At 41.8% G+C, this 24,685-nt stretch overlaps 1 protein-coding gene across 1 annotated transcript in view; it reads left to right on the top strand.

The window, feature by feature from the left end:
* Positions 1-24,342, top strand: part of Qpct (glutaminyl-peptide cyclotransferase) — a 30,091-nt gene extending 5,749 nt beyond the window's left edge. The window contains exons 2-7 of the mRNA XM_059248465.1: positions 4,294-4,440; positions 9,979-10,257; positions 16,406-16,582; positions 18,415-18,514; positions 20,334-20,450; positions 23,696-24,342. Coding sequence (XP_059104448.1) covers positions 4,294-4,440; positions 9,979-10,257; positions 16,406-16,582; positions 18,415-18,514; positions 20,334-20,450; positions 23,696-23,841 — 966 coding nt within the window. The 3' untranslated portion in view covers positions 23,842-24,342. The remainder of the gene's footprint in view (positions 1-4,293; positions 4,441-9,978; positions 10,258-16,405; positions 16,583-18,414; positions 18,515-20,333; positions 20,451-23,695) is intronic.
* Positions 24,343-24,685: the final 343 nt, after the last annotated feature.

The following is a 24,685-nucleotide window of genomic DNA, read 5'->3' as shown; positions in this document are numbered from 1 at the left end:
GTGTGTGTAAGGGCAACTTGCTGGAATCAGTTCTCTCCTATAATATAGAATCTGGGGATTGGACTCAGGTCATCAGGCTTTGCAGCAAACACCTTTAACCACGGGCACATCTTGCTGGAACCTGACACAGATTTTGACATGGAGTTCTCATTTGTCACTGTGACTGCCCCGGGCCAACGAGCTGTGAATTGCCAGAAGCATCGAGCAGAAACTGAAAAAAGAATAAAGCTCACAAACACGGAACTAGGAAATATCTTGCCCCCTTGCAACAGGTAACCCCTGGAACTGGGACATATCCACATGCCTCTTCGGACTTTTATAGCTGCATATGCATTCAACTGGCTTAGTGTTTATGAAGACAGAGATGTGAATTTTACTTTTCTACTATATAAACCTGTTTATAGCCAAGATAGTTTTAGAAAAATGCTTAGTTTATCTGTCCATGACTTGAAATGACCCAGCAGTTACTGGATGCTCCATGTGAACCATGCCCTTGTGACACTCGGGAGAGACAGATGACTAGGAGACAATTCTAGCCCTCCTAGAGCTTGTGACTTATAGGAAATGCAGACATGAAATACAACCCCTGAGAAGTGGCCTTCAGGCTGAAGGAGTTTTGAAGGCGAAGAGAAAGGGAAACAGTCTGAAGGGCAGATTGCCTTGCTGGGATGCCAAGACCCTAAGAGATAACGACCTCAAAGTACCCAGATGCTAGGTACTGGATGCTTGGTACTTTGGATGTTAAATGGCCAAAGCATGATGAGTGGGAGCCAGCAGCACACCATGGAGCTTGCAAGGCAGCTGGAGAGATAGACAGGTTTTTCTTGGATGGTTAAGGAACAACCATGGTGATGGAGTTCACTTCACATTTCAGTGGTTTTCGTCTTTTAGCTTCAGCCTTCTTCTTCTTCTTCTTCTTCTTCTTCTCCTCCTCCTCCTCCTCCTCCTCCTCCTTCTTCTTCTTCTTCTTCTTCTTCTTCTCCTTCTTCTCCTTCTTCTCCTCCTTCTCCTCCTCCTCCTCCTCCTCCTCCTTCTTCTTCTTCTCCTTCTTCTCCTTCTTCTCCTCCTTCTTCTTCTTCTTCTCCTCCTCCTTCTTCTTCTTTTTCTTCTTCTTCTTCTTCTTCTTCTTCTTCTTCTTCTTCTTCTTCTTCTTCTTCTTCTTCTAGTGCTGTTTAAGGTCTAACATGAGGACTTAGATTCTGTGGGTGCTAAGGGATTTAAAGGCTTCAATAACAAATTTGCTTAGGGAATATACTTGTCTGTTGTGTAGGGCCCCATAAGGCCATTTCCACCCAAGTGTGTAATGTGCTTTAGACACAGTCGACCTCCTGTGCTCTGCAACCTTGCCTTCTACACACACTTATTAGTTCCCCTTGTGCCCTGGGCTTGTTTCTACTTGCATGCCATCATATGAGTTTATGTGACTGTAGAGTCTTAGTTGAATCTTTTATCCCTCAATTTCTGTTTTGAATTCCAAAGGACTCAGTGTCCTATGTCACCCTCATCATTCTCATTAGGGAAGAAGTCATTTGATCAACCTTTGTGGAGGAGTACCACTTTCCTCCGAGTGTCTGATATGCTTGTGACTCCCCATGTTGGAGTTATAAGAAAATACAGCATGTGTAAAGTCATATTCAGGATATACATTTGAACATTAGGTCTGTTTAGCTTTTTAAGTTTCATTTTCATATCTAAGTGCACTAAAGAGTCTTATAAGCTTTTATAGAATGTACGATAACTTAGCTGATGGTTTAAAAGAGTTCCTATGTAGCCAGTTAGAAAGTTGTCCAATTCAGGTTGAGAGAGGAATGTCATCGATCTCCTGAGTCCACGGTGATAGAAATAGATACTGAGGATTAGGAAGAAGGCCCAGTGTGTTAAAGCGCTGCTGTGCAAGCATGAGGACATGAGTTTGAATCCCCAGAATGCATGTAAGAGCTAGATGAGTAGCGTGAGGGTCTGTAATCCAAATGCTCCTATGGGGAGATGAGAGCCTGGGACAGGAAAAGCCCCCGACGCTTGTCGGCCCGCGGGCCTGGTGTATGCAGTGAACAAAAACAGCAAAGAAACCCTGTCCTAAACAAGGTGGAAGGTGGGGACCAACACCTGAGGTAGTCTTCTGACCTCCACATATACACTGTGTCCCATAATGCACACACACACACACACACACACACACACACACACACACACACACGAAGAGGGGGAGAGAAAGAGAGAGAGATTTAAAATGAAATAGATTACAGACATATAGTTTTATTTTTAAAACTTGTTTTTATTTTTATGTGTGTTGTAGTTGGGGTTACTAACCATGACCAAAGTAACTTGGGGAGGAAAGGGTTTATTTCAGCTTACACTTCCAGGAAACAGTCCATCACTGAGGGAAGTCAGGGCAGGAACTCACACAGGGCAGTAACCTGGAGGCAGGAGCTGATGCAGAGGTCTCAGAGGAGTGCTGTCACTGGCTTGCTCCCTATGGCTTGCTCAGCCCACCTTCTTATAGAACCCAGGACCACCAGCCCAACCATGGCACCACCCACCATGGGCTGGGCCCTCCCCACAATCACTAATTATGAAAATTCCCTATATGCTTGCCTACAGCTCAAGCTTATGGAGGTATTTTTCTCACTTAGGGTTCCCTCCCCTCAGGTGACTCTAGCCTGTGTCAAGCTGACACAAAATTAGTGAGCACAGTGTGTATGTGTGTTTTCTCTGCATGTATGTCTATGTACCATGCATGTGCCTTATGTCCACAGAAACTGAAAGAAGGCATTGGATTTCCCTAGGACTGAAGTTTTATATGGTTGTGAGGCACCATATAGGTGCTGGGAATTAAAACCAGGCCCTATGGAAGAGCACCCAGTTTGGTTCTGCTTTCATGGCATCATATGAGTTTATATGACTGTATAACCAAGCATCTAGCCCCTAGGAATATAATTTAAAATGTTCTGGCAACTATGTTAAAAGGTAAAAGGTGAAGTTAATTTTAACAATTATTTCACTTACAGCATATTAAAATTTGTTTCAGTATATAACCAGAAAAATATGAATGTCATAATTTCTTTCTTTTTAAATCAAAATGTCTTAAACACTGGTATATTTGCCAGGTGTGGTAGTGCACACCTTTAATCCCAGGGTTGGAGGCCAGCCTGGTCTACATATTGAGTTCCAGATAAGTCAAGGATACATAGTGAGACCTGTCTCAAAAACAAAAACAAAAATAAAACAAAAAACCACCACCACTACCAACACCAAAAACAAAACAACACAAAACACCCTCAACAACAAATAAAAACCCTAAATCCCCAAACCTGGTATGTATATTGCACTTAACGCACATCTTAATTTACTAGCTATGTTTCAAGTCTTAATAGTCATGTGTGGCTAGCGGCTTCCTGTATTGGATAGTGTAGAACTAGAACAAATCTCTTTACTAGTTTTTTTCTGGGGACTGATAAATGAAGAGAACTGGCTGGTGTCATGGAATCGGTATAGACAGCAGCTGGAAGTCTTGTCTCCAACTTCTCTGAGAGGCAGTTCTGAATTACCAGTACCACACTGCCTTTCACAAAGCAGCCATACTAGTAAAGTGTGTTTCTTTACTGTCTGCAGCTTCCTAAGTTTTACATTTTCTTCAGATAATAGTGTCATAATGGTTGGTTTTGTTGTGTTGCTGTTTTAACATAAGGTTCGTCTGTATAGCCCAGGCTAGCCTTGAATTTATGATCTTCATGCTTCTGACTCCTAAGTGTTGGTACTACATACAGCTGTTATTAAAATTTTTAAAATCACAATTATTTATGTGTGTATGTACATGTATACCATGGTGTGTGTGTATGTGTGTGTGTGCATATATACCATGGTGTGTATGCGTAGCTCAGAGGACAACTTGCTCGAGTCAGATCTCTCCATCCACCATGTGAGTCCTAGAGATAGAACTCAGGTCTCCATGCTTGTTGACAAGTGCTTATCCACTGAGTCATCTCACCAATCCATAATTGTTATTTTTAAACCTTAGTTTTACAATGCAATTAACCAAAAAAATCACTTTAAGTTACGCAGGTTGTAAGTGTGTGAAATATTCTCACAATGAAAGCATACTGTCAATTTTGTTTTTAAAACAACTTGACAAATTCTAGAAGATCCAAGGGGCCATTTTTATAGTTGAGTCCTTTACCTCATATGACATAAACCTGTTCCTTTTATTTTGAGGTTTTAGAGCTACGGATCGCAGATGTACCATGTTGTCTTAAACATATGCAATGTGGGCTAAACAATTTTATTTAATTGCAGAACCACCACCAGCCAGCACATTTGAACTCTTCATCTCTTCAGCAAGTTGCAGAAGGCACCAGTATTTCTGCAATGTGGCAAAATGACCTGAGACCATTGCTGATAGAACGCTATCCAGGGTCACCCGGAAGCTACTCTGCCCGTCAGGTGAGAACACAGCACATACGCCCAAAGGCTTGAAATGAGTGCTTTGCTTTACCGTGGGGGATGATAAGAAGATGGCTAAAGTTCGGAGATGTGTAATATCTGGATACATCATCTAGATATCAGATGTAATCAAGAAAGTTGAACACCTGAGAGTAAGTGTCTGTTCTGGATTGAGTGATACCCATGGACTGAAGATCAGTTGGTGTGTGAAAACCACTGTCGTGGCTACAGCAGCAATAATATGGGATACTAACTCCTCCACGCTTGGTCACTTCAATAACACACTCCTGGCTTGACAACCAACCTTGGTGGACCCTAGAATCCAAACTTCAACAGCTTTCCATGGTGCTTGCTTGGCAGTTCTGGGGCAAGAGTGAATCACTGAATTGCTAGCTCCTTTCTTCTTGTGGGAAATTGTGTTTGGTTTTTTTCCCATGGGGGGTATGTACAGTGATTAGCTTCTGTCTAGAGTTCTCAAACCTTTACTTTGACCCACAGTAGAAAGCTATTGTGTATTTCACAGACAAGGATGTACAACAATCTATTTAGCTGTAATGAAAGTATTTGGCAAACTGCTCACGGTCATCACTTGTGATTTGCTTGGATATTGTAAATTCTGTTTTGGGAATTGAAGGAAGTGCTCGTGGTGACCCACTAAACTGATTTCTAGGTTTGTTGGTGTTCCTGCTGCAGTTCGGATGACACTGCCATAGAGGGTAGAATAAGCTGTAAGCTGGGCTAGACGTTGAGTCTCTCTGTGGTGTGCCAATCTGCCTGAGCAACATGAAATCCTACCTCTCCATGTCTGCTTTTTCGAACTAATCCCATTCAGGGGACAGCTTGGGAAGAATGAGTCTGGCCTCTCAAAGCCTCTTACTGAATATTCTACTTTCTCAACTTCTTAGACAAAAACATTGGCAACTACTGCTGTGCCTAGAGAGACCTGCGTGTTCCCAGCTCATAGCTCTTCTTTCTCTACGGCACAGTTTCCGTCTCCCAAGGGTAGCCTTGACAGACATGTTTGTTGGCTTTTTAGCCTCCTGCTTCCTGTTTGAATAGCTCCTCTAATGAGACCCTAACCAACACAGTTCTTAAAGCCTTCAGGAACACTGCAGGATGATGATGATGATGATGATGATGATGATGATGGCCAACTCCCATCCTTCCCTCCCTCACTTCCTTCTTTCATATATATATATATACATAGTATCGATCTGCAATCCAGGCTGGCCTAGAACCTACCATGTAGCCCAGGCTGGACTTAAACTTGAGGTAATCCTCCTGCCTCACTCTCCCAGGATGTGTTATTTGCAGTTAAGTGTGTACTAGCAATTTGAACTCAGATCTGCCTGATTTTCTATAATAACTGGAGGTTTGGGGTAAGTGAACCCCAATAGCATCAGCTGGTGGCACACTGGAGGGTGAGACATACGTGTTTACCTCACAGTCTTCAGAAGGCCCCATGTCCTAAGAATTCTCCTTCTTTCTTTCTTTCTTCCTTCCTTTCTTTCTTTCTTTCTTTCTTTCTTTCTTTCTTTCTTTCTTTCTTTCTTTCTTTCTTTCTTTCTTTCTTTCTTTCTTTTTTTGAGACAAGGTTTCTCTTTGTAGTCCTGGCTGTCCAGGAACTCTATAGACCAAGCTGGCCTCCAACTCCCAGAGATTTACCTGCCTCTGCCCCCTGAGTGTTGGCACTAAAGACATGCACCATCACCGCCTGGCAAGAATTTTCTTAAAAGGTCCAAATTCTTGTTTTCCAAAGTCCTCAGCTCCTCATTAGGAAACAACCCATGTCTATGACACTCACTTGATTCAACCTTTCCCATTTTCTCACGCTATTGACTCAGAAGGCCGTCTACACTCAGATACATATATGTAGACTTGAGGCCCAAGCTCCTTGTTTATGGACTCAGGGAGGCCATAAACATAATGAGCGTTGTTGAAGCTCTGTCTTGTATGCAATATGTGCCATAAATAGCGTATACAAGTATTGTTATGATTTAAAAGATATACATCCAGGGGCTGCAGAGCTGACTCAGCAGTTAAGAGAGCACACTGCTCTTGCAGAGGACCAAATATGGTTCCTAACACCCACACTGAGTGGCTTGCAACTGCTTATGACTCCAGCTCTAGGGAAATGCAACCTCTCTGGCCTCACCTGCACACCTCCCCCCCCACCAACACAGACACATTCATACACAAAATTAAAAATAAAAAAAAGAATGTTCAAAAGTAAATATTCATTTAAAACTCTAGCAGTCACAGTAAAGACGCACATCATTATGAGTTCTCTTAGAGATTGAAGTACTTTGGAGAACTGTATCTTGAGACCTGCATTTATGATCTTTGGTCAATGAGCCCTGGACTAGTTATTGAATTGTTTCAATATTTGTATTTAAAGATATAACTTATTTATAAGACAAATTAAATCAAAGGCGTTAAATGGGGGGGGCATTTCAGGGATTTCTAGTGTAGACACAGAAAGTAAAGTAAGTCACAAGGGTGTCAAATCCTCATGAAGGACAACCAAAATCCTTTTCTAAGCTGGGCGGTGGTGGTGCACGCCTTTAATACCAGCACTTGGGAGGCAGAGGCAGGTGGATCTCTGTGAGTTCAAGGCCAGCCTGGGCTACAGACTGAGATCCAGGACAGGCACCAAAAACTACCCAGAGAAACCTTGTCTCGAAAAACCAAAAAAAAAAAAAGAGAGAGACAAACCCAAGAAATCAGGGAGTCACAGTGAGTGTGAGAAGTCAAAACTGAACTTCAGTGAAAGGTATGCCTGTTGCTGGTGTACTGTCCGCTGTGGAGGGCCCTGTGTGGAGTATCTTCAGTTTGGATCCCCAGAGCCTGCGTAGGGAGGAGGAGGAACCTAGAGAAAAGTTAACTGGATCTCCACCATATCAGGGTCAGAACCCTGACAACTGTACATTTGCAGACTTAGTGCAAGTACTGGAGAATCTACTTCCTCCAGGCTCTCCTGATCTACTAATGATGTCACAATTCCTCAGAGACTCAAAATTAGACTTTTAGTTGAATTAAATTAGACCATTTACGAATGTTAACCTAGAATGACTTTCCCCATGGGCTCACCCAGAATCAGAATGCCGGATAATAGACTGTCCAGCCCTCACCCCTCATCACTCTTGGAGGGCCAGCCTTTGATCCCTTGGAGTCAGGGAGACACTGATGTTTAAACCTTAGGGATATCGAGATAAAAGCAGTGGTTTGGGAAACCTCCTTCGGAGACTTCTGGCGGACACTCGGAGACTAAATAAATTTGAAAGCTGAAAACATCACAAGTATTGGTATCCTAATTTCATCTTAGTTACTAAGATAGCTAAAAATATTTATGTTGCATACAGAAAGGTTCCTTCAGGGACAGCTATCTGGGGCTCTTGCTGATCATTTTTGTGGATGTTAGTATGCATATAGATGTTAGGCGTCACGGCCAAGGGAGGGGAAACGGATAGGAGAAATGAGGTTGTGGATGAGGCTTCTGAACAATGCTAACAGATAATCTTTAACAGATACTTTAAAATCCCAATTTGTTTCTCAAGCTACTATTGGTGTCAAGAAGCCATTTTACGGAGTGGCTCGTCATCTGGACACCAGATGTTCTGGAGTCAAACAAAGTCTAGGGATAACTCATTTTCATCTTCTTTGGAAAAACTTAGATGCACAGTGATTTCTCTCTCTAGTCAGACAACTAATGTTCTATATCATGCGATTTTTATGTAGTTCTCATGACATTAACCCACATTTACTGCTACAGCCGGCTCCTAGTCCGGATGATAGACTACTGTGAGCAAAGCATCGTATAGGAACTGTGGAGCACAACAAAATCAGTGCGATATGAAAGCTGGCTGTGAGAAGGTTTTAGACGTTTCTATGGATGACTTGGAGAGAAGAGAGCATGTAGAGCAGTAGAGAAAAAGGAAGGCGAGGGATGCACAGTGCTGTTTAGGTTAAAGACTAACTCAACGATTGCACAGACCGAAGGGATCCGGCTGCTTATTTGGCTTTTTCAAGATCGATGGTGTGCCCTAGAACCTCCGCCCCTCTGTTTAAGTTCCCCTCTCCTTGGAAGCTTCCGGCTCTACTCTGTCCAAAGCCCTTCTTGCCTGAGCGTCATGTTACATCAGCAGGCTGCCGGCCACACAAGACTTGGCCAGAATAGAAAATCCTGTATTTCCTTGGGAGGAAAAAAAATTCCTCCCATTTGTTTCCAGCTATTGTGAGTTATTTTTTCATTACCTCAAGGTCCCTCCTTTCTAGATGTTAATTGTGGGACGAGTTGCCAGTTTTTATAATGGCTAATTTGTGTTTGAGGATTAAAATTTTTTTTTTTCAATAAGGCACCTCACAAAGATGAACACAATACTGGAGGGGAAGGGGAAGGAAGAAATACAAAGAGAGAAATGAGGCCAAGGAAAAAGAAGGATGGGGAAAAGGCAAGATGAACTAGTAATGAACTCAGCCGTAACTTGTCATAGCGTACATTTTAGGTTCTTCAGGAAGACACTTTGAGTCCCTGGCATGGTGTTCCTATCTCCACTTCCTGCTTCAGTCACTGTGCTGTTCAGAAGGCCCAAAGTGGCCCTGAGGTGATGCTGAGAGATTCAGGTCTGGACCTACCTTGGATACAGAAAGCAAGCTTGGGTCAGAGCTGCTTATTGGATTCTTACTTTAGGCAGGCCCTGACCAGATCCCCAGCCATCCGTTGCTATGGGAACTTTCTCTACAACCCAGCTCAGCTGGTGGGTGCTGGTATCTTCTCCTAGTGTCCCCTACACAGGAAGCATTTGTAGGACTTGGAGCACATTCTGTGCACTCAACACACACACACACACACACACACACACACACACACACACACACACAGAGCTGCCATTTGTAATTCTTTGAGACCTTCGAGTGGAGGCAAATAGATCTGATATGCTTAATTTCTCAAACAGACTACCTCAGCTTCTTACAAATACTGGAAGTAGTCTTTAGGAGTGCCGAGCTGAATTTGTCCCCTGACCTGTAGATTTGACCCCTGACCATGATAAATTGTTAAGTGGATAAAACAAGGATGGAATATTCTGTAAAATTAGGTTGCTTTTCCTACAATAGAACGCCCCTCCCTCTTTAAAAAAATATGTGCTTGTATGGTGGTGAGGTTTGTGCAATCAAGGAGAAGTATGTAGAAAGATCTACATCAGCTTGCTAGTGTTGGTAAATATTGACAACTGAATGGGATGGGTAAGTAGGCAAAAGGTTAGAAGTGAGGGAGAGGCCTCTTCTTTCAACGAGAAATTGCTATTAGCTAAAATAACAACTAGTAGCAATGTTATTTCTACCAGTAAGCATGCAAAGCATGTATACCAGTAATTCCAGTGTTTGGAATGATAAGGCAGGGGCATAAATTCAATGCCAGCCTTAGTTTCAGTCCAGCCTGGGCTACAGAGTGAGACTGTTTCCAAGAACAACCAAAGAAGGCATCACATAGGCTTATAGAGACACAGCTAACCAGTGGAAACTGTTTGTTTTGAGCAGCACATCATGCAGCGAATTCAGAGGCTTCAGGCTGAGTGGGTTGTGGAAGTCGACACCTTCTTGAGTAAGACGCCCTATGGGTACCGGACCTTCTCGAATATCATCAGCACTCTTAACCCAGAAGCTAAACGACACTTGGTCCTTGCCTGCCACTATGACTCCAAGTATTTCCCTGGATGGAACAGCAGAGTGTTCGTGGGAGCCACAGATTCAGCTGTGCCGTGCGCAATGATGTTGGAGCTAGCTCGTGCCTTAGACAAGAAACTCCATTCCTTGAAGGTATCTGCTTTCTTTTTGTTGACTCCTAGGATTAAAAAAAAAAAAAATCAGCAGCAACTCCGTGAATTCTAGAACCCTTGGAGGGGAAGGTCATTTGGTAATCAAAACTTTGGTGTACATTTTAAAATAATTTGTTAAAAAGTATGAGGTCAAAGGAGTGGTATTTGGAAGATGCCATGCTTTGAAATGTCTACCATGGGCAATAATTCACAGATAGATGATAGTGTGTTCATTAACTGAAATCTTAGACTTGAATATATATTCACTTGAGCACAACGTTTCTTTGCAAATAATGAAGCAAAAGGAAGGATGTAGTAGGCTTAAGTGTGCGGATTGTGTTTTATAGTGAGCAGTGCTTATTTCTCCTTGTTTACACAGCCGTGATACATCACACAACCTTCTGCGGGGAGAGAGGGTGGCTCTGGAGTTGGGGAGGGCTGCGGGGGATCTTCTCCAGTGTGTGGGTAATTCAGACATACCGAGATGAAAAACACAAGACAGAAATGTGTTATTGTTGCATCTGCGGATCAGGGCTTAGTTTTACACAGCATAGCAGAGCTTTTGTTACGCCCGAAGCTCAGAGTGCTTCTGGGACTCTCCGATTTTATTTCAGCCTCTGTGCTCTTAAGGGTGTCTTGGGGGAAAGTGCTAAACTAGATGAAGACATTTTATTCTGATACCGTTCATAACAGTAAACACGGCAAAGTGAATACAAAAACTTTGTTCACAGGCAACAAATGCTTCCCCGCTACCTTGGGCATTATGAAGGGTCCAGCCTTTGATACAATGAGAGTAAAGAAATGAAAGGTTTATCTTGTAATGGAAGTAATAGAGATATTTGGTTCTGTTTTTGCTGGATATGCAGAACCTGAAGAAAGCAAGGATTGTTTATACCCTCTTAATCCCCTTTCCACATTTTGTTTTGTTGTCTGAGCCTTCCATAATGCCTTTGTCCGACCCTGCCCTGCTTTGAACTGTTAACTATCTCTAGCAATGAGTGAAGGAATCCATAAGCAGACATGCCATTTTAATTTTTTATATGTGTATTTCTAACAGAAAGACATGGAATGAACGAGGTGTGACTTAAAGGTATAGTTCTGCTAGGCACAAATGTTTCTTTTAGTGACCCACTTGGCCTTCTTTCCACACAGCACACACCTGCTTTTGGTATGAGAAATGGAAAGGGCCAAGGTGGGCGTTGTGGTGTATTTCTGTAATCCCAGCTCTTGTGAGGCTGAGGTAGGAGGATTGCCATCACTTGGAGGCCATCTTGAGCTACATAATAAGTTCCAGGTGAGCTAGGCCTACATAGTGAGACCCTGTCCAGCAAAAGTAACAATAATTATAATAGTAGTACCAGTAATAACAAAAAGAAGAGAAATAGAAAGGACTGGATTGTTGAATGGGAATCTTCATTAAATTATTTGAGTCAATGTATACCTTCTCTGAATTACCTTTTCTATTAGAGGTAAGTGGCGATGTGAGCAATTTTTAGAATGGGCTGATTTTGAATGCAAACTGTATCAGATTTATTTACGGCCGATTTTAATTGAATTTGTGGCATGTACATTCTTTAGCTGTCATAAATTGGGCAAGTGGTGGTGGGAAATGGTCTGGATAGTAGACGGAATTACTGTTCCAGCTCTCTGCAGCCCTTCCTGCCCATTTCCAGTTATAGGACAGTCATCAGATGTTGACATCTTGTACCTTTGCTGTGGCTCCCACTGTGGCCAGTTACACGTCCATGTCCCTTGACTGTGAACTTCTTCATCTCTTGGTCTTGCACAATGAGATGGTAGGGGTGTGAGGTGGGGATGTGCTTGTCGTCCCCAGGAGATCAAGGAGCTGAGATGAACGTCATGTGGAACAGTGAGGCCTTCAGGCTTTCTTCCATCTCTAGCACCAGGAAACCGGCAGCAGACAGAGGACTGGAGGACCTTTCTCCAGAGAATGCAGACGCCACAGTCAAGGATGCCGAGGGGGGACATTTGGCAATCTTACATGAGCACGTTGAATAGACACCAGATTGCTCTGAAATGACTGCAGTAGAGCCAACCAATGTGTGTCTCCAGTGAACATTTTAGTACCGTGTTCTTCAATACAAATGAACACCAGGTGTGGCCAGATATTGGAGAACAGTTTCCATGGGGGAAGAAAGCAAGAAAAACTAATTATGCAAAATTGAAACATGAAGTTGGAGGCAATAGAATAGAGCAGGGGGCAGAAGATCTCTAGACACTACTTAAAAATCCTTAGAGACGCAAGCATTTACATTCATGAAACAAAACAGAGTATTCAGTAACAGAGTAATCACACCACAGCAAAGAGATTTGGAAATTTTAAATTAAAAGTACTATTTTCAAAAAAGGCACTAAGAACACAGGATTCTGAAGTAGAGGAAATATCTTTTCTAGAAAGAAGTAAAAAAAACAAAAACAAAATAAAATGATGATGAGTTCTTTTGTGGGATCATTCCAGGTCATATAAAAAGGAGTAAGAATGAATATGACACTGGACTTCTCAATAGGAATCTTGGGAGCTACAAAACAATGATAATTATGCCTTAAAATTTTTAAAAATCATTTGCCATATGAAATCACAGAATGAAGACCTTTTTTTAACATGTGTAAAATATCAGTAATTTTCACTCTTATGCACTGTTTCATTTTATCTAAATTTTATCTAAATTTTATCTAAATTTTATCTAAATTCTCTCCAGAAAACTTATTGTAAAAAACCCCAGGAAACCACAGAAGATAAAGTCCTGGGGTTGTAGGTACTGGAGAAGAAGAGAGAGGCTCCAGGGTGGTGGGTAAAAGGTGACCAGAGCAAGTGAGCAGCAGGCAAGTGAGCCTCAGGGCAAGCGAGCATCCAGCTCAGGCTGAATGGAACAAGCAGAGGGCCAAGGCTCTGGGAAATGTGCATCCATACAAAATAAAACCAGCTTGACTGATGAAGGTCAAAAGTATTCAAGATGTTTGACAGTGTAACTGTTCTGCCCATCTGGTCATCTTTGCGTAGAAACAGGGAAGACCGAAGGAGGAGCCTCCCACTCAGTGGCTTTTGCTCTGAGTAACCGCTAGGGAGAGTGTTGCTGTCAATTTACCTGAGGGAAGATTATCAATAATGCAATTCCAGGAGTACAAGGAATTGACTTTTTTTTTGTTTTGTTTTGTTTTTTGTTTTTCGAGACAGAGTTTCTCTGTGTAGCTTTGTGCCTTTCCTGGAACTCACTCTGTAGCCCAGGCTGGCCTTGAACTCACAGAGATCCGCCTGCCTCTGCCTCCTGAGTGCTGGGATTAAAGGCGTGTGCCACCACTGCCCGGCCCAAGGAGTTGACTTTTGACAATTATGTCTGTTTTAAAAACTTGTGGCATGTGTTACATACGTGTGTGTGTGTGTGTGTGTGTGTGTGTGTGTGTGTGTGCACATGTGTGGGAGGTGTCGATTAAACATCTGTGTGGAGGTGTTAATTTGCCAACTGATACGTTGGTCTGGAGAAGAGATGTGAGAACACACACACACACACACACACACACACACACACACTATTCAGAAGAGGTATCAAAGGGATTGATATTAGCAGAGATGAGAAGAGAACCAGGGAGCAAGTCTCAGTGCTCTTTGATATTAAGAGGAAAGAGACATGAAGGATGTCTGGGTCTGTTCACTCTCAGACTGAGTATTTCACACTCTTCCTTTCCCCTAGCTGCAGTTCCTTAGCTCGCCCATCCTTACTCCCATATAGTGGCCTTGATTTCCCCTTACCAGTATCATTAGATGCCAGTCTCTCTACATATGCACTAAATTCCATCTCCTGACTGAGGGAGGAAGAAGGTGGTGTCCTAGGAGGCAAATGGAAGAATTTCACCCAGGATGGAGTGACATCTATGCTGGATGGGGTCAGTAAGTCAAGAATGGTGAAGATTGAGAGTTGACCTTTGGGTTTAGCAACGTACGGGTCCTTGGTGTTCTTGAACAAGATCAGTTTCAGAAGATGGAGGATAGGAAGCCTGAAGGGATAGGCTTAAGAACAGAACTCACAGAAAGCCTGGGGGATATGATTCAGTTGGTAGAGTACTTGCCTTGCATTCAATCCCCAGCATTAAAAAAAAAAAAAAAAAAAAAGTGGACCATAAGCACAGGACTCGGACACAGTGCAAATACAGAACTCTTCCAACAAGTTTTTCTATGAATAGGGGGAAAGGTCAACAGTAAGGGGAGATAGTAAGCCCGTAGCAATATCCAGCAAAGACAGAAAACTTGATGTAGGAGGAGTAGCGTTTGTTAAGGCAATGCCCTATAGCAGACGAGAGGAGATGGGATTTAGTCTGCATGTGGAGAGATTGGTGTCTAATTGGACTGGCAAGGAGAAGTCAAGGCCATCACTTGGGAGTGAGGATGGGTGAAGTGAGAAAGACTAGGGAAATATTCAGTTTGAGAGTGAATGGACCCAGACAGTACATATGACTTCTAGTAAACACAAAAGGCGATAGCAAAATTTCTGGTCATGGATTTTTTTTTTTTTTCACCCCTGAGACAGGGTTTCACTGTGTAACAGCCTTAGATGTCCTGGAACTTGCTTTGTAGATCAGGCTGGCCTGAAACTCAAAGACATTAACCTGTCTCTGCCTCCCAAGCGGTGGAATTAAAGGCAGTCACCACCACTGTCTGGCTTCTGGTCATGGATTTTAAGCTAGCAACTGGCATGGTTGCTTATTTTGTACTGGCCAAGTTCAGCATCTTGAGAATAGTCACAGAATAGGTAGAGACTGGTACTCCATGTGATTATTATTATTTTTCCAGGAAACTGGGACTATGGAGAGGCAAAGGAATGATAGTGCATAATATATAAGGGAAGGATTGGAATGATTGCCAGACATTTGGCCAAACATGGAATAAATAGGGTCGTTATGGGAGTGTAGCTGTGGAGAGGTGAGATTAAGTGAGTTTGAGGATTCTGGTGAGATTGAAGGATTTAGGGATTTTGAATACTCAAAGGATTGATCTGTACAGGAGAGTCATGGCCAGACAATAACAAATGTGAACCTTTTTAGTTGGCTCAAGTACTGCTTCTCTCACAAAGCCTTTCTTGATGACCCCAAGGACTCCATCTCTCATCTCTCCCGATCTTCAGTGGATGAATGTTTTATACTTGAGTCCCTTGGCATATTACATATCATCCTTATGGATTTGTTTTCTCTCTCCTAACTCACCCCATGTATAGGCCCTGAAGAAAAATATTCTATTTTGTTTCTGTCCCGACGTCATTCCTAGGGTAGACTCTTGAACTAAAATTCAGTAACACGTTCAGACTTCAGTAAGGTGAGAAGAAGGTACCCAGTTGCTTTAGGTTGGGTATCCAGGAAGCACCTTCCCAGGCAGGACATCATCTGATGAGCATTCAGGTCAGTGAGTAGGGAGTGGCCTTGGATCACAGGGAGAGGGATGAAAAGGGATTAGGAAGTGAGCAATGGAGCCGCTGTGCAGGTTTTACCGCAGCCTCAGCCAACCTCTGGGCAGCTGTGGAGGCGGTAGCCCTGTAGAGAGGCCCCTGTGCCTGAAGAAGGTAGTCATGGGATATAGGACACTCCCAGGAGGTGGAGCCCAGAAGAGGCTGCAGCTGAGGCAACACATGCACCGGAAAGGGAACTCTGTGGCATGCCACCATGTTTATTCCAGCAGCCCCACGGTCTGACTGTGTCCTAGGGTGTAAGACCAAATGTAAGACATTTAGCTTTAGAAGGAGTGGGATTCGCGTGGTATGACGATGTTTGGAGCGGAAGTGGTGTGAAGTAACTCCTGGCATCTCTTCTCTTGCTTGGACATCTTCGCTCCATGGAACATCTTTTTGCTCAGTTACTAGGAAAGAATGTGGGTTTTTAATTGACTGTAGCATTTTTGCCCTTTATCTCCCCCCCCCCCGCCCCGCCCCCTGCACTGATGATCACCATGAACCCATCTTGAAGATACAGTGTTCATAGATATCTCTAAGACAATCCCAGGTCAATATGTCCTCACTAAGTGCTTTTTTTTTTTTTTTTTTTTTTTTTTTTTAAAAATATAGTCTGGGATTCTGTGATTGGTTGGAGTTAAGAGTTTCCGTTGGTTTTGTTTTATTTCTCACATTGTTCTTTTTTTTTACCAGGATGTCTCTGGTTCCAAGCCAGATCTCTCGCTCCGGCTCATTTTCTTTGATGGAGAAGAGGCTTTTCTTCACTGGTCCCCTCAAGATTCTCTGTACGGCTCTCGGCACTTGGCCCAGAAGATGGCCTCCACCCCACACCCTCCCGGATCGAGAGGCACTAACCAACTGCATGGAATGGTTAGTTTCAGTCACCTTGGCTCTCTAGCTCCATCCCTGTCTCCAGAGGAGAGGCCGCCAAGACCAAGTAAAGGCCTAAAAGTGCCACGAAATCCTCGGAGCACTGTTTATTGTAGAACATTCCTTGGCAAGCACTGGATTTTTGAGGAATCCCAGAGCTAAAAAGAATGATTCTGTGTGAGAAGCTGTGTTTGGCTGGGCTTAATTAAAATGATGTGAGAATCAGGTTGAAGAGCCATTGGATTCAGTATGAGAGCTCACCCACTCCCCCCCGCCCCCCAAATACTGTGTGGTATGGAGAGGGAAAGCCTCTTTTAGGCAGAGGAGGACTGGAACCCCAGGGAAGGGAGCACAGAGGGCGGAGTGAGGAATTTCCCATGCGTTGAAAGCAGTACAGTGACTGCAGTATGGATGTTCAGTTTGATGTGGTAGGCTGATTTGGCATTTTTGATATGAAAGAAGAGACATTTTAAGGCTGCCTTAAAATCCCACTGCTATTACTAAGTAGTGGGTTCAGCATCCAACCTCAATTCATCCTCATTCTGTGCTCTGCCAGTAAATCCTCTCCTGGGACTCTCTTCCCATACTTGATCTTCAACTTGTCACTAATCCTCACTGACCCCAGCTTAGGACCTTGTTCTACGCTTGGGACCTCCTTCCTCCCAGGGTTCTCCACAAATCCCTGACACTCTCCCTGACCCCTCTACTCTGCCGGCACGCACCCCCGTTGTTTCTCATGTTACCAGCCTTCACCCTATGAATCAAATAAACAATCAATGCCATTGATGAGTTTCCCTAACACTCTTCATGTGAATATGACTTTCTCAGGTACATTGACAGTTTGCCATGGGTCAAAGACATGCAGTCAGGACTTCTTCACTTGTGCCTGAGTGGCTCAGAAGGGTTCAGGAAAAGGAGGAGAGACCTAGATAACTAGTTTAGTTATTGATCCATCCAGATATATGATCCACAGTGATGGAAAGGACCATTGACTTCTCAGACAGAGACTTATCCAATCTCATGAATATGTTCCCATTTCAAACAAGCAGTTTTTCAAATGAATGAATATCAGTTATATGTGTGTGTATATCACTTGTGCATTCTGTGTCTTTGGAATCGTGAAGTCTGAACATATTTATTCAGCATATGGTAGGTTTCACTCTAGGTAGTTACCCACACATTCTTTCACTTATCTAAATCAGGAGGACTTAATCTAGGATGTGGTCTTCAGGGAGTCTTCAAGCTCGCTGATGTTTTATGGCTCAAATAAGCTAACGAACACTGGTTTAATATGGAAGGTTATAATCAGGAGACCTTAGAGGGCAGCTGGGTTGTTGAGCACCTTGTTTGCTACACAAGGAAATGGCGAACCAGCAGCATGATGTATACAGTTTCCCTTGGAGGAATTTTTCTTGCATGCTGCATGAGTCACAGCTTCTGTCCACATGCACCCCTATCATTACAGATTAAAGTTAAGATGCCTAACTATAATGGCAAAGAAGATCAGACATGCTTGAACTCCCATCTGAAAGCAAAGCAAATATATCCTTTTTCAATTCATGAAATATGCGTCAAACCTGACTTTCTGACCTGTCCTTAGTTAGATCCATTGGGTGTATAATACATCACCATTTATCCGTGTTACATAAGCAAGATCTAAAAAGTTCTCTAAAATAGTTAGCAAATAATGTTACTAAACTCTCTGTTCATTTATATAGCTCTCCGTGTGCTTTTCAGGTATTAAAATTATTTAGTTTTGACTGTTTTCCTCTATTAACGGTTCTAAAACATTCTTTGATGACCGTGATTAAGTAATATTTTTTCTTCCTTAGGATCTGCTGGTCTTACTAGATTTAATTGGAGCTGCAAATCCAACATTTCCCAATTTTTTCCCCAAGACCACCAGATGGTTTAATAGACTCCAAGCAATTGGTAAGCGCCGTAGTTATTAAAGAGCAAAATGTTGCTTCTTCCTACTGAAAAGCAGTAGGCTTTAAAATTCAGAATTTATGATTTAAGCGTGCTCTTTAAATATTTAACACACTTTGGCTGGCTTTTGTCTTACCCTACCAATTAGTTTATTGTTCTTAATTCGTCAACAGGCCTGATTTATTTTCCTGCATGGAATTCTACTTTGAAATGCAAACATCAAAACACTACATTTCTAGATTCTTAGAAATGATGTCAAAAGATACTCTTGAATTTAATTTTCCATCTCTTTTTGTCTCCTATTTTCTTCCTTTGTCTTATTTTCGAGGACTCTGTGTGCTTCCCTTCTTTCCTTTTCCAAAGTTCAGATATCAATAAATTGTACCTTATTGAGATTGAAATCCACTGTGCTGTTCTCCTTCATGGGATTTGCATCTTTAACTATGTCTTTAATTGTATAAGAAAAAAAATGTACCCTATGGTTAAGGAAATATAAATATTGGTAAATAAGAATATTATTTTGGTTGGTAGTTGGGGCTTTCTCAATGTTCTTTTTTTTTTTTTTTTTGGTTTTTTCGAGACAGGGTTTCTCTGTGTAGCTTTGCGCCTTTCCTGGATCTCGCTCTGTAGACCAGGCTGGCCTCGAACTCACAGAGATCCGCCTGCCTCTGCCTCCCGAGTGCTGGGATTAAAGGCGTGCGCCACCACCACCCGGCTCAATGTTCTTTTTTAAATAGTATTTTTATTTTATAATTACCTTAATTTCACATATCAGCCACAGATTCCCCCCTCCTCCCTCCTTCCACCCCCCAGCTCTTCCCCTCAACCCACGCCCCATTTCCACCTTCTCCAAGGCAAGGTCTCCCCTGGGGAGTCAGCCCAGCCTGGTAGACTCAGTTGAGGCAGGTTCAGTCCCCTCCTCCCTACACCAAGGCTGGGCTGGCTTTTTGGAGCCTGGGGCCTATGCTGGGACACTTTGCTCAATGTTCTTACAATCTCACTACACATGCTGGCTTACTAGTTGGTACAGTTTTACCCTTGTAAATTTAACAATCACAAAAATGAACAGCTATCCTAGAGAGTCCTTTTTCCTTGTTTTATAATCTCATGATCTCTTATCATCTTGTAACAAACAGCACATGGGTTATGAATATGTTACAAGATGACAAGAGTGATGGGTTATGTAGGTCAGTGGTTCTCAAACTTTAGTGCAAATCAGAATCCCCTGAGGGCATGCTAAGGCATAGATTACAGGGCTGTATCCCAGAAATTCTGATTCATTAAACCTGAGATAGTACCAGCTAATTTGCATCTCTTAAGTCAGTCCAGGTGGTCACTGATCAGGAACCACACCTTGGAAATCACTGATATAGGTCACAGTAGCTTTCTTTTCCTCAGAGTGGCCAGTTGATATACTTCATCCTACTCTGTTGGAATATTCCACTTTTAAAGCCAACATCCCTCTGTAGGTATTCCCCATGCACCATCTGGACCTGTTTGCATCTGCACCTGACTTTTCCCAACACCTTTGACTCATTTTCTTCTTCTCAACCTCTTACTGTGCTATTGAGCTTCTACCCTTAAAGAGGTCCTCACCAGCAAAGCCAGAGTCACGTGTGACTCCTTGTCTCTAATCTCTACTCCAAAGTATACATAGGGACGCCTAGACACTTACTGTCATAGATGTGGCTGTGTTCGCTGATATGTGTCTAAAGAAGAATTCCATGCATGATAAGGTTTCAAGCTCCCTAAATAAGGATGTATTCTGAGACTCGATCAGATAAAACTAGATGTTCATCTACTGTCTGGTTGTTGTCTGCAGAACAAGAACTCTATGAATTGGGTTTGCTCAAGGATCATTCTTTGGAGAGGAAGTATTTCCAGAATTTTGGCTATGGAAATATTATCCAGGATGACCATATTCCATTTTTAAGAAAAGGTAAACTGTGTGTGTATTATTGTGCATGTGCATTTTCCCTTCTGTGCCTACAATATTTATTGTATTTTATATGCATTTTGAAATTTTAAAACAACATCATTTACACATTCTTTTTTATCTTTTATTTTTGTTATATGTTAATTGTACGTACTGTGTTTCATTATGACATTTTCATATATGTATAGATGTAGTTTGATCATATTCGTTTCCTTTTGCCCTCTCTTGTCCCTTCCCTCTCTTGTGACTCCCTTCCCCTTTTCCAGTTAATCTCCCTTCCCCTTTCATGTATTTTTGAATGACCCAGTGGGTTTTGTTAGGGTTTCTTACAAGAGAGAGGATGAGGAGTTATTTGCAGGCATCTTACCAGTACCTACACCACTAATGTATATGTCTCTCCCTCCTCCAGCAACCACTATAAATATGTGTAAGTCCTGCGAGAGGGGTGAGACCTCTTGGGATCTTCCATCTTCCATGACGTGATGTTGTGGGCTCAATCTTAGGAAGATCTTGTAATGGTCACAGATGTTGTGAGCTCAAGAGTGCAGTGGCCACACCATGCTTGCATTTCATACCATTCTCCCATCCTTCCTCTGTTTCTGCCAACCTTCCCATCCCTCATCTTTGATGCTCACTGAGCCTTAGATGATAGAGATGTCTAATCGATGGCTTAATGTTCAACAGTCATTTATTCTCCTCATCTTAACCAGTTATGGGTCTCTGCAGTTATGGTTGCCTAATGCAAAAAGAACCTCCCTGTGCCCCCAAACTTTATTTAGCTACCTGGTGCCATTAAATAGCTTTGTTTGTTTGTTTTGAGACAGAGTTTTTCTGTGTAGTTTTGGTGCCTGTCCTGGATCTCGCTCTGCAGACTGGGCTGGCCTTGAACTCACAGAGATCCGCCTGCCTCTGCCTCCCGAGTGCTGGGATTAAAGGCATGTGCCACTGCCACCCGGCCAAATAGCTTTTCTTTAAAGGTGGAGGTTTCCAGGTCTCCAACTACTACATATATTTGAGAAACAAATTAAATATGAGTAAGATTGGTGCACTTTGAATCACTAAGCCCATGCTTCCTTTAGGGTGATCAAATTAAATTTATATATTAATGTTTTGACAAATATAAAAATGTTTTGAAAGATCTAAAATAGTCATTAAAATTAATTTGAGAGTTTATCTTTAAAATGAAACATATATATTTTGCTATTAAAGATTTTTGACCAACATGTGTCTTCTGGTTATATAGCTTCAAGATAGACGTTATATAATTAAACCAAAATAAATGATAAGGAGACATCTAAGACACACCCTCACCTGGTCTATATTGATGCTGGGTACTATTCAGATGCAGCTTGTAATAGTTTGACATCCCCTTACCAGGCAATTGGACACACAGCTATTTGCAATTTTTACCCACTGGGAGAGGGAAAATACTTTTTTTCCCAACAGAGTGACAGTATGTTAACTGTACTCGAAGGCAGGCCCTATTGGTCAACATAAAATGGACTCCATGGCTCTTTGTGTGTGTGTGTGTGTGTGTGTGTGTGTGTGTGCGCGCGCGCTTTTTGTTTGCTTGTTTTGTTTTGGTATATTTTTTGGCTTTTTGTTTATTTGTTTTGATTTTTTTTTTTTTTTAGAGAGAGGGAAACAACATGAAATTGGGAGAGCAGGGAGGTGGGGAAGATCTTGGCGATGCTGGGGAAGGGGAAAGAGTATGATCAAAACATTGTATGAAGAAAATTAAAGACAGTTAATACAGATGAAAGAAAATGAAACAAGAAGACCTTCCCTTGGCCAGTCCTCTCTCTTGGATTATCAGATGAAATGATAGAGCCCATTATTGTTCATTGACACGGAAGAATGAGTGGCATGGAATGTTCTAGCCTTGCCCTTTTCAGTAAATGATCTACATTTATCCAGTTGCTCAAGTCAGAGTGCTGGGAGCTGTCCTTAATCCTGCCCTTTGTCTGAGTTCCACCTCTATATCTTACACACACACACACACACACACACACACACACACACACACACACACACGTGTTTAAATCTTCAAGATGATATCTAAGTTGACCCTTATATACAGCACTGCACTTACACACTAATTCCCATTTCCCCTGATCTGAAACAATCTAAAAGTGATTGAGTCATTAAATATAATAAATTGATTAATTAAGCCATTATGTCATTCATTCATAGCTTCTTTTTTTTTCTCATGAAAGACATTCTAAGTTCTTGATGATGTCTTTGTTTCTCCCTACCCATAATATATTTAAAAAATCCCAGAACCTGCTGACATCCTGCCTTGCCTTGTACAAAGTGAAGCTATATTCTTGCCCTTTGTGCAACTTTGATGTGGCCTGACTAATAAGAAAGATCTCCTGTGTCAAGATGTGACAAAGCTAAATTAACTCAGTGACGCTTAAGTTGCCTCCCCACAGGTCTCTGAATTTCACTAATGCGTCTCAAATTTTTTTTGCACATAAAATAGGACCATCTTTTTAAAATGTAAATCAAATTATGCTAATACTTTCTGTTTTAAAGGGCCAGTGGTTTGGTGCCTTATAGAGTAAGATGGAAAGTCTTTATTGTGGCCTGAAAGGACTTGCATTTTCTGATTCTGTTTCCAAATCATCTCCTACTTCTCTTCTCACTTCTTTCTGTGATTCGGCCACGTTGGGCATCTTGCTCTTGCCTGCTCAGGGCAAGCCTCATGACCTTTGCACTTGGGAATATTGTTGCCCACAGTACTCATTTCTAGATCTTTGCCTGGCTTGCTTTCTCTTGGCTTTTGTGCTTCTATTTAAATATTAGCTCCTGGAGAGGGCCGTCCCTGGCTTTAAATAGCTCTTTGTTCAGTCCCCCTGCCCCCCATCCTTAATCCCCATACCTCGTTTGGGGTTGTTGTTGAAAAGCTTTATCCCTGCCTACGATCACATCTTATATGTGCCTGCTTGTTTCTCCACTAGGATAGAAACTCCACATAGGCAAGGTCTTGCCTTTTCACTCCTAGAACAAGAGCTTGCAGACAATAGGTGACTTATCATCCCTTACTGTATTGATTGACGTTTGTTTGACAAGCCTTGAAGTATTCATAAAAGATGTCTTGAAGTAAGACATAAAGATGTGCGTGTGAGACAATGAATTATCGAGTGTCTTATAAGATAATGGAGCTTTCTTCGCTCACTAATATCACTTTCTAGTTGACCCACTGGAAACTTGTACTAACTTACAAGTTGCTTCTCTCGTACTAGGTGTTCCAGTTCTTCATTTGATAGCTTCTCCTTTCCCTGAAGTCTGGCACACCATGGATGACAATGAAGAAAATCTGAATGAGTCAACCATTGACAACCTAAACAAAATCATTCAAGTCTTCGTGTTAGAATACCTTCACTTGTAAATATTTGAGTTTAGTTCATGGTGATTGCTTCTGTATCAAATTCAAAAGTCAAGTTGGTGTTTAAATAATCTGGTTCCAGATAAATGTTGTATGTAAAACTTCCGTCCTATAGATTCATCCTGTAGGTGTTTTTGGATATGTGATCAGTGAGCCATAGAATTCTATGATGCCTTTAATTGCTCATTAGTTTTCATCTAGAGACGAGAAAGGAACATGCAAAGAAATAAAGAATAAATAACTTTTGAAACTCTTTTAGATGAAAACTTTAAAATGACATTAGATTTACTTATCAATATCATGGACGTTTATACACTACTTAAATATGATGATGGTGTACAATATATAGCTGTAGTTTTATATGTTATGTTATATAGTGTCTTATATACCGTGTTATGTAATATAACACAGACATGTATTTTGACAGCCCTTAAATTTCTTCAAGAAAGATTTGTGGAGTTTATTTCTTGGAAATTAAAGTTTGAGTTAAATGTTATATAGTGAGTTTGTTTTCCATGTCCATAAGTGAGAAAGTGTGCGTTTTAATGCATAATCCAGTTTTCTAGAGTTTTACACCTTAAATTTTTTTTTTGTAAAAGTGATATAGTCGGTAAGAAAACAATTGAAAAAGGATACAAAAGTATAATCCCATTATATTAACAGAATCACTATGGCCTCTTTAGTGGGTCTCAGTTTTTATCGCACATATTTCTTATATAAATATAATCAAATCATATCTCTAATTTTGGAAGGCTTTCCCATTAATGTAATTATAAGATACATATTTGCTGTTTGGATCTTGGGTTGAGATAAAGACAGAAAAGGACCACCAAGGGCATCCTCAAGA

Source organism: Peromyscus eremicus, chromosome 22 (assembly GCF_949786415.1).
Source record: "Peromyscus eremicus chromosome 22, PerEre_H2_v1, whole genome shotgun sequence".
Lineage (NCBI taxonomy): Eukaryota > Metazoa > Chordata > Mammalia > Rodentia > Cricetidae > Peromyscus > Peromyscus eremicus.
Note: the sequence above shows the minus strand (reverse complement) of the source record. Positions and strands in the feature narration are given on the sequence as shown.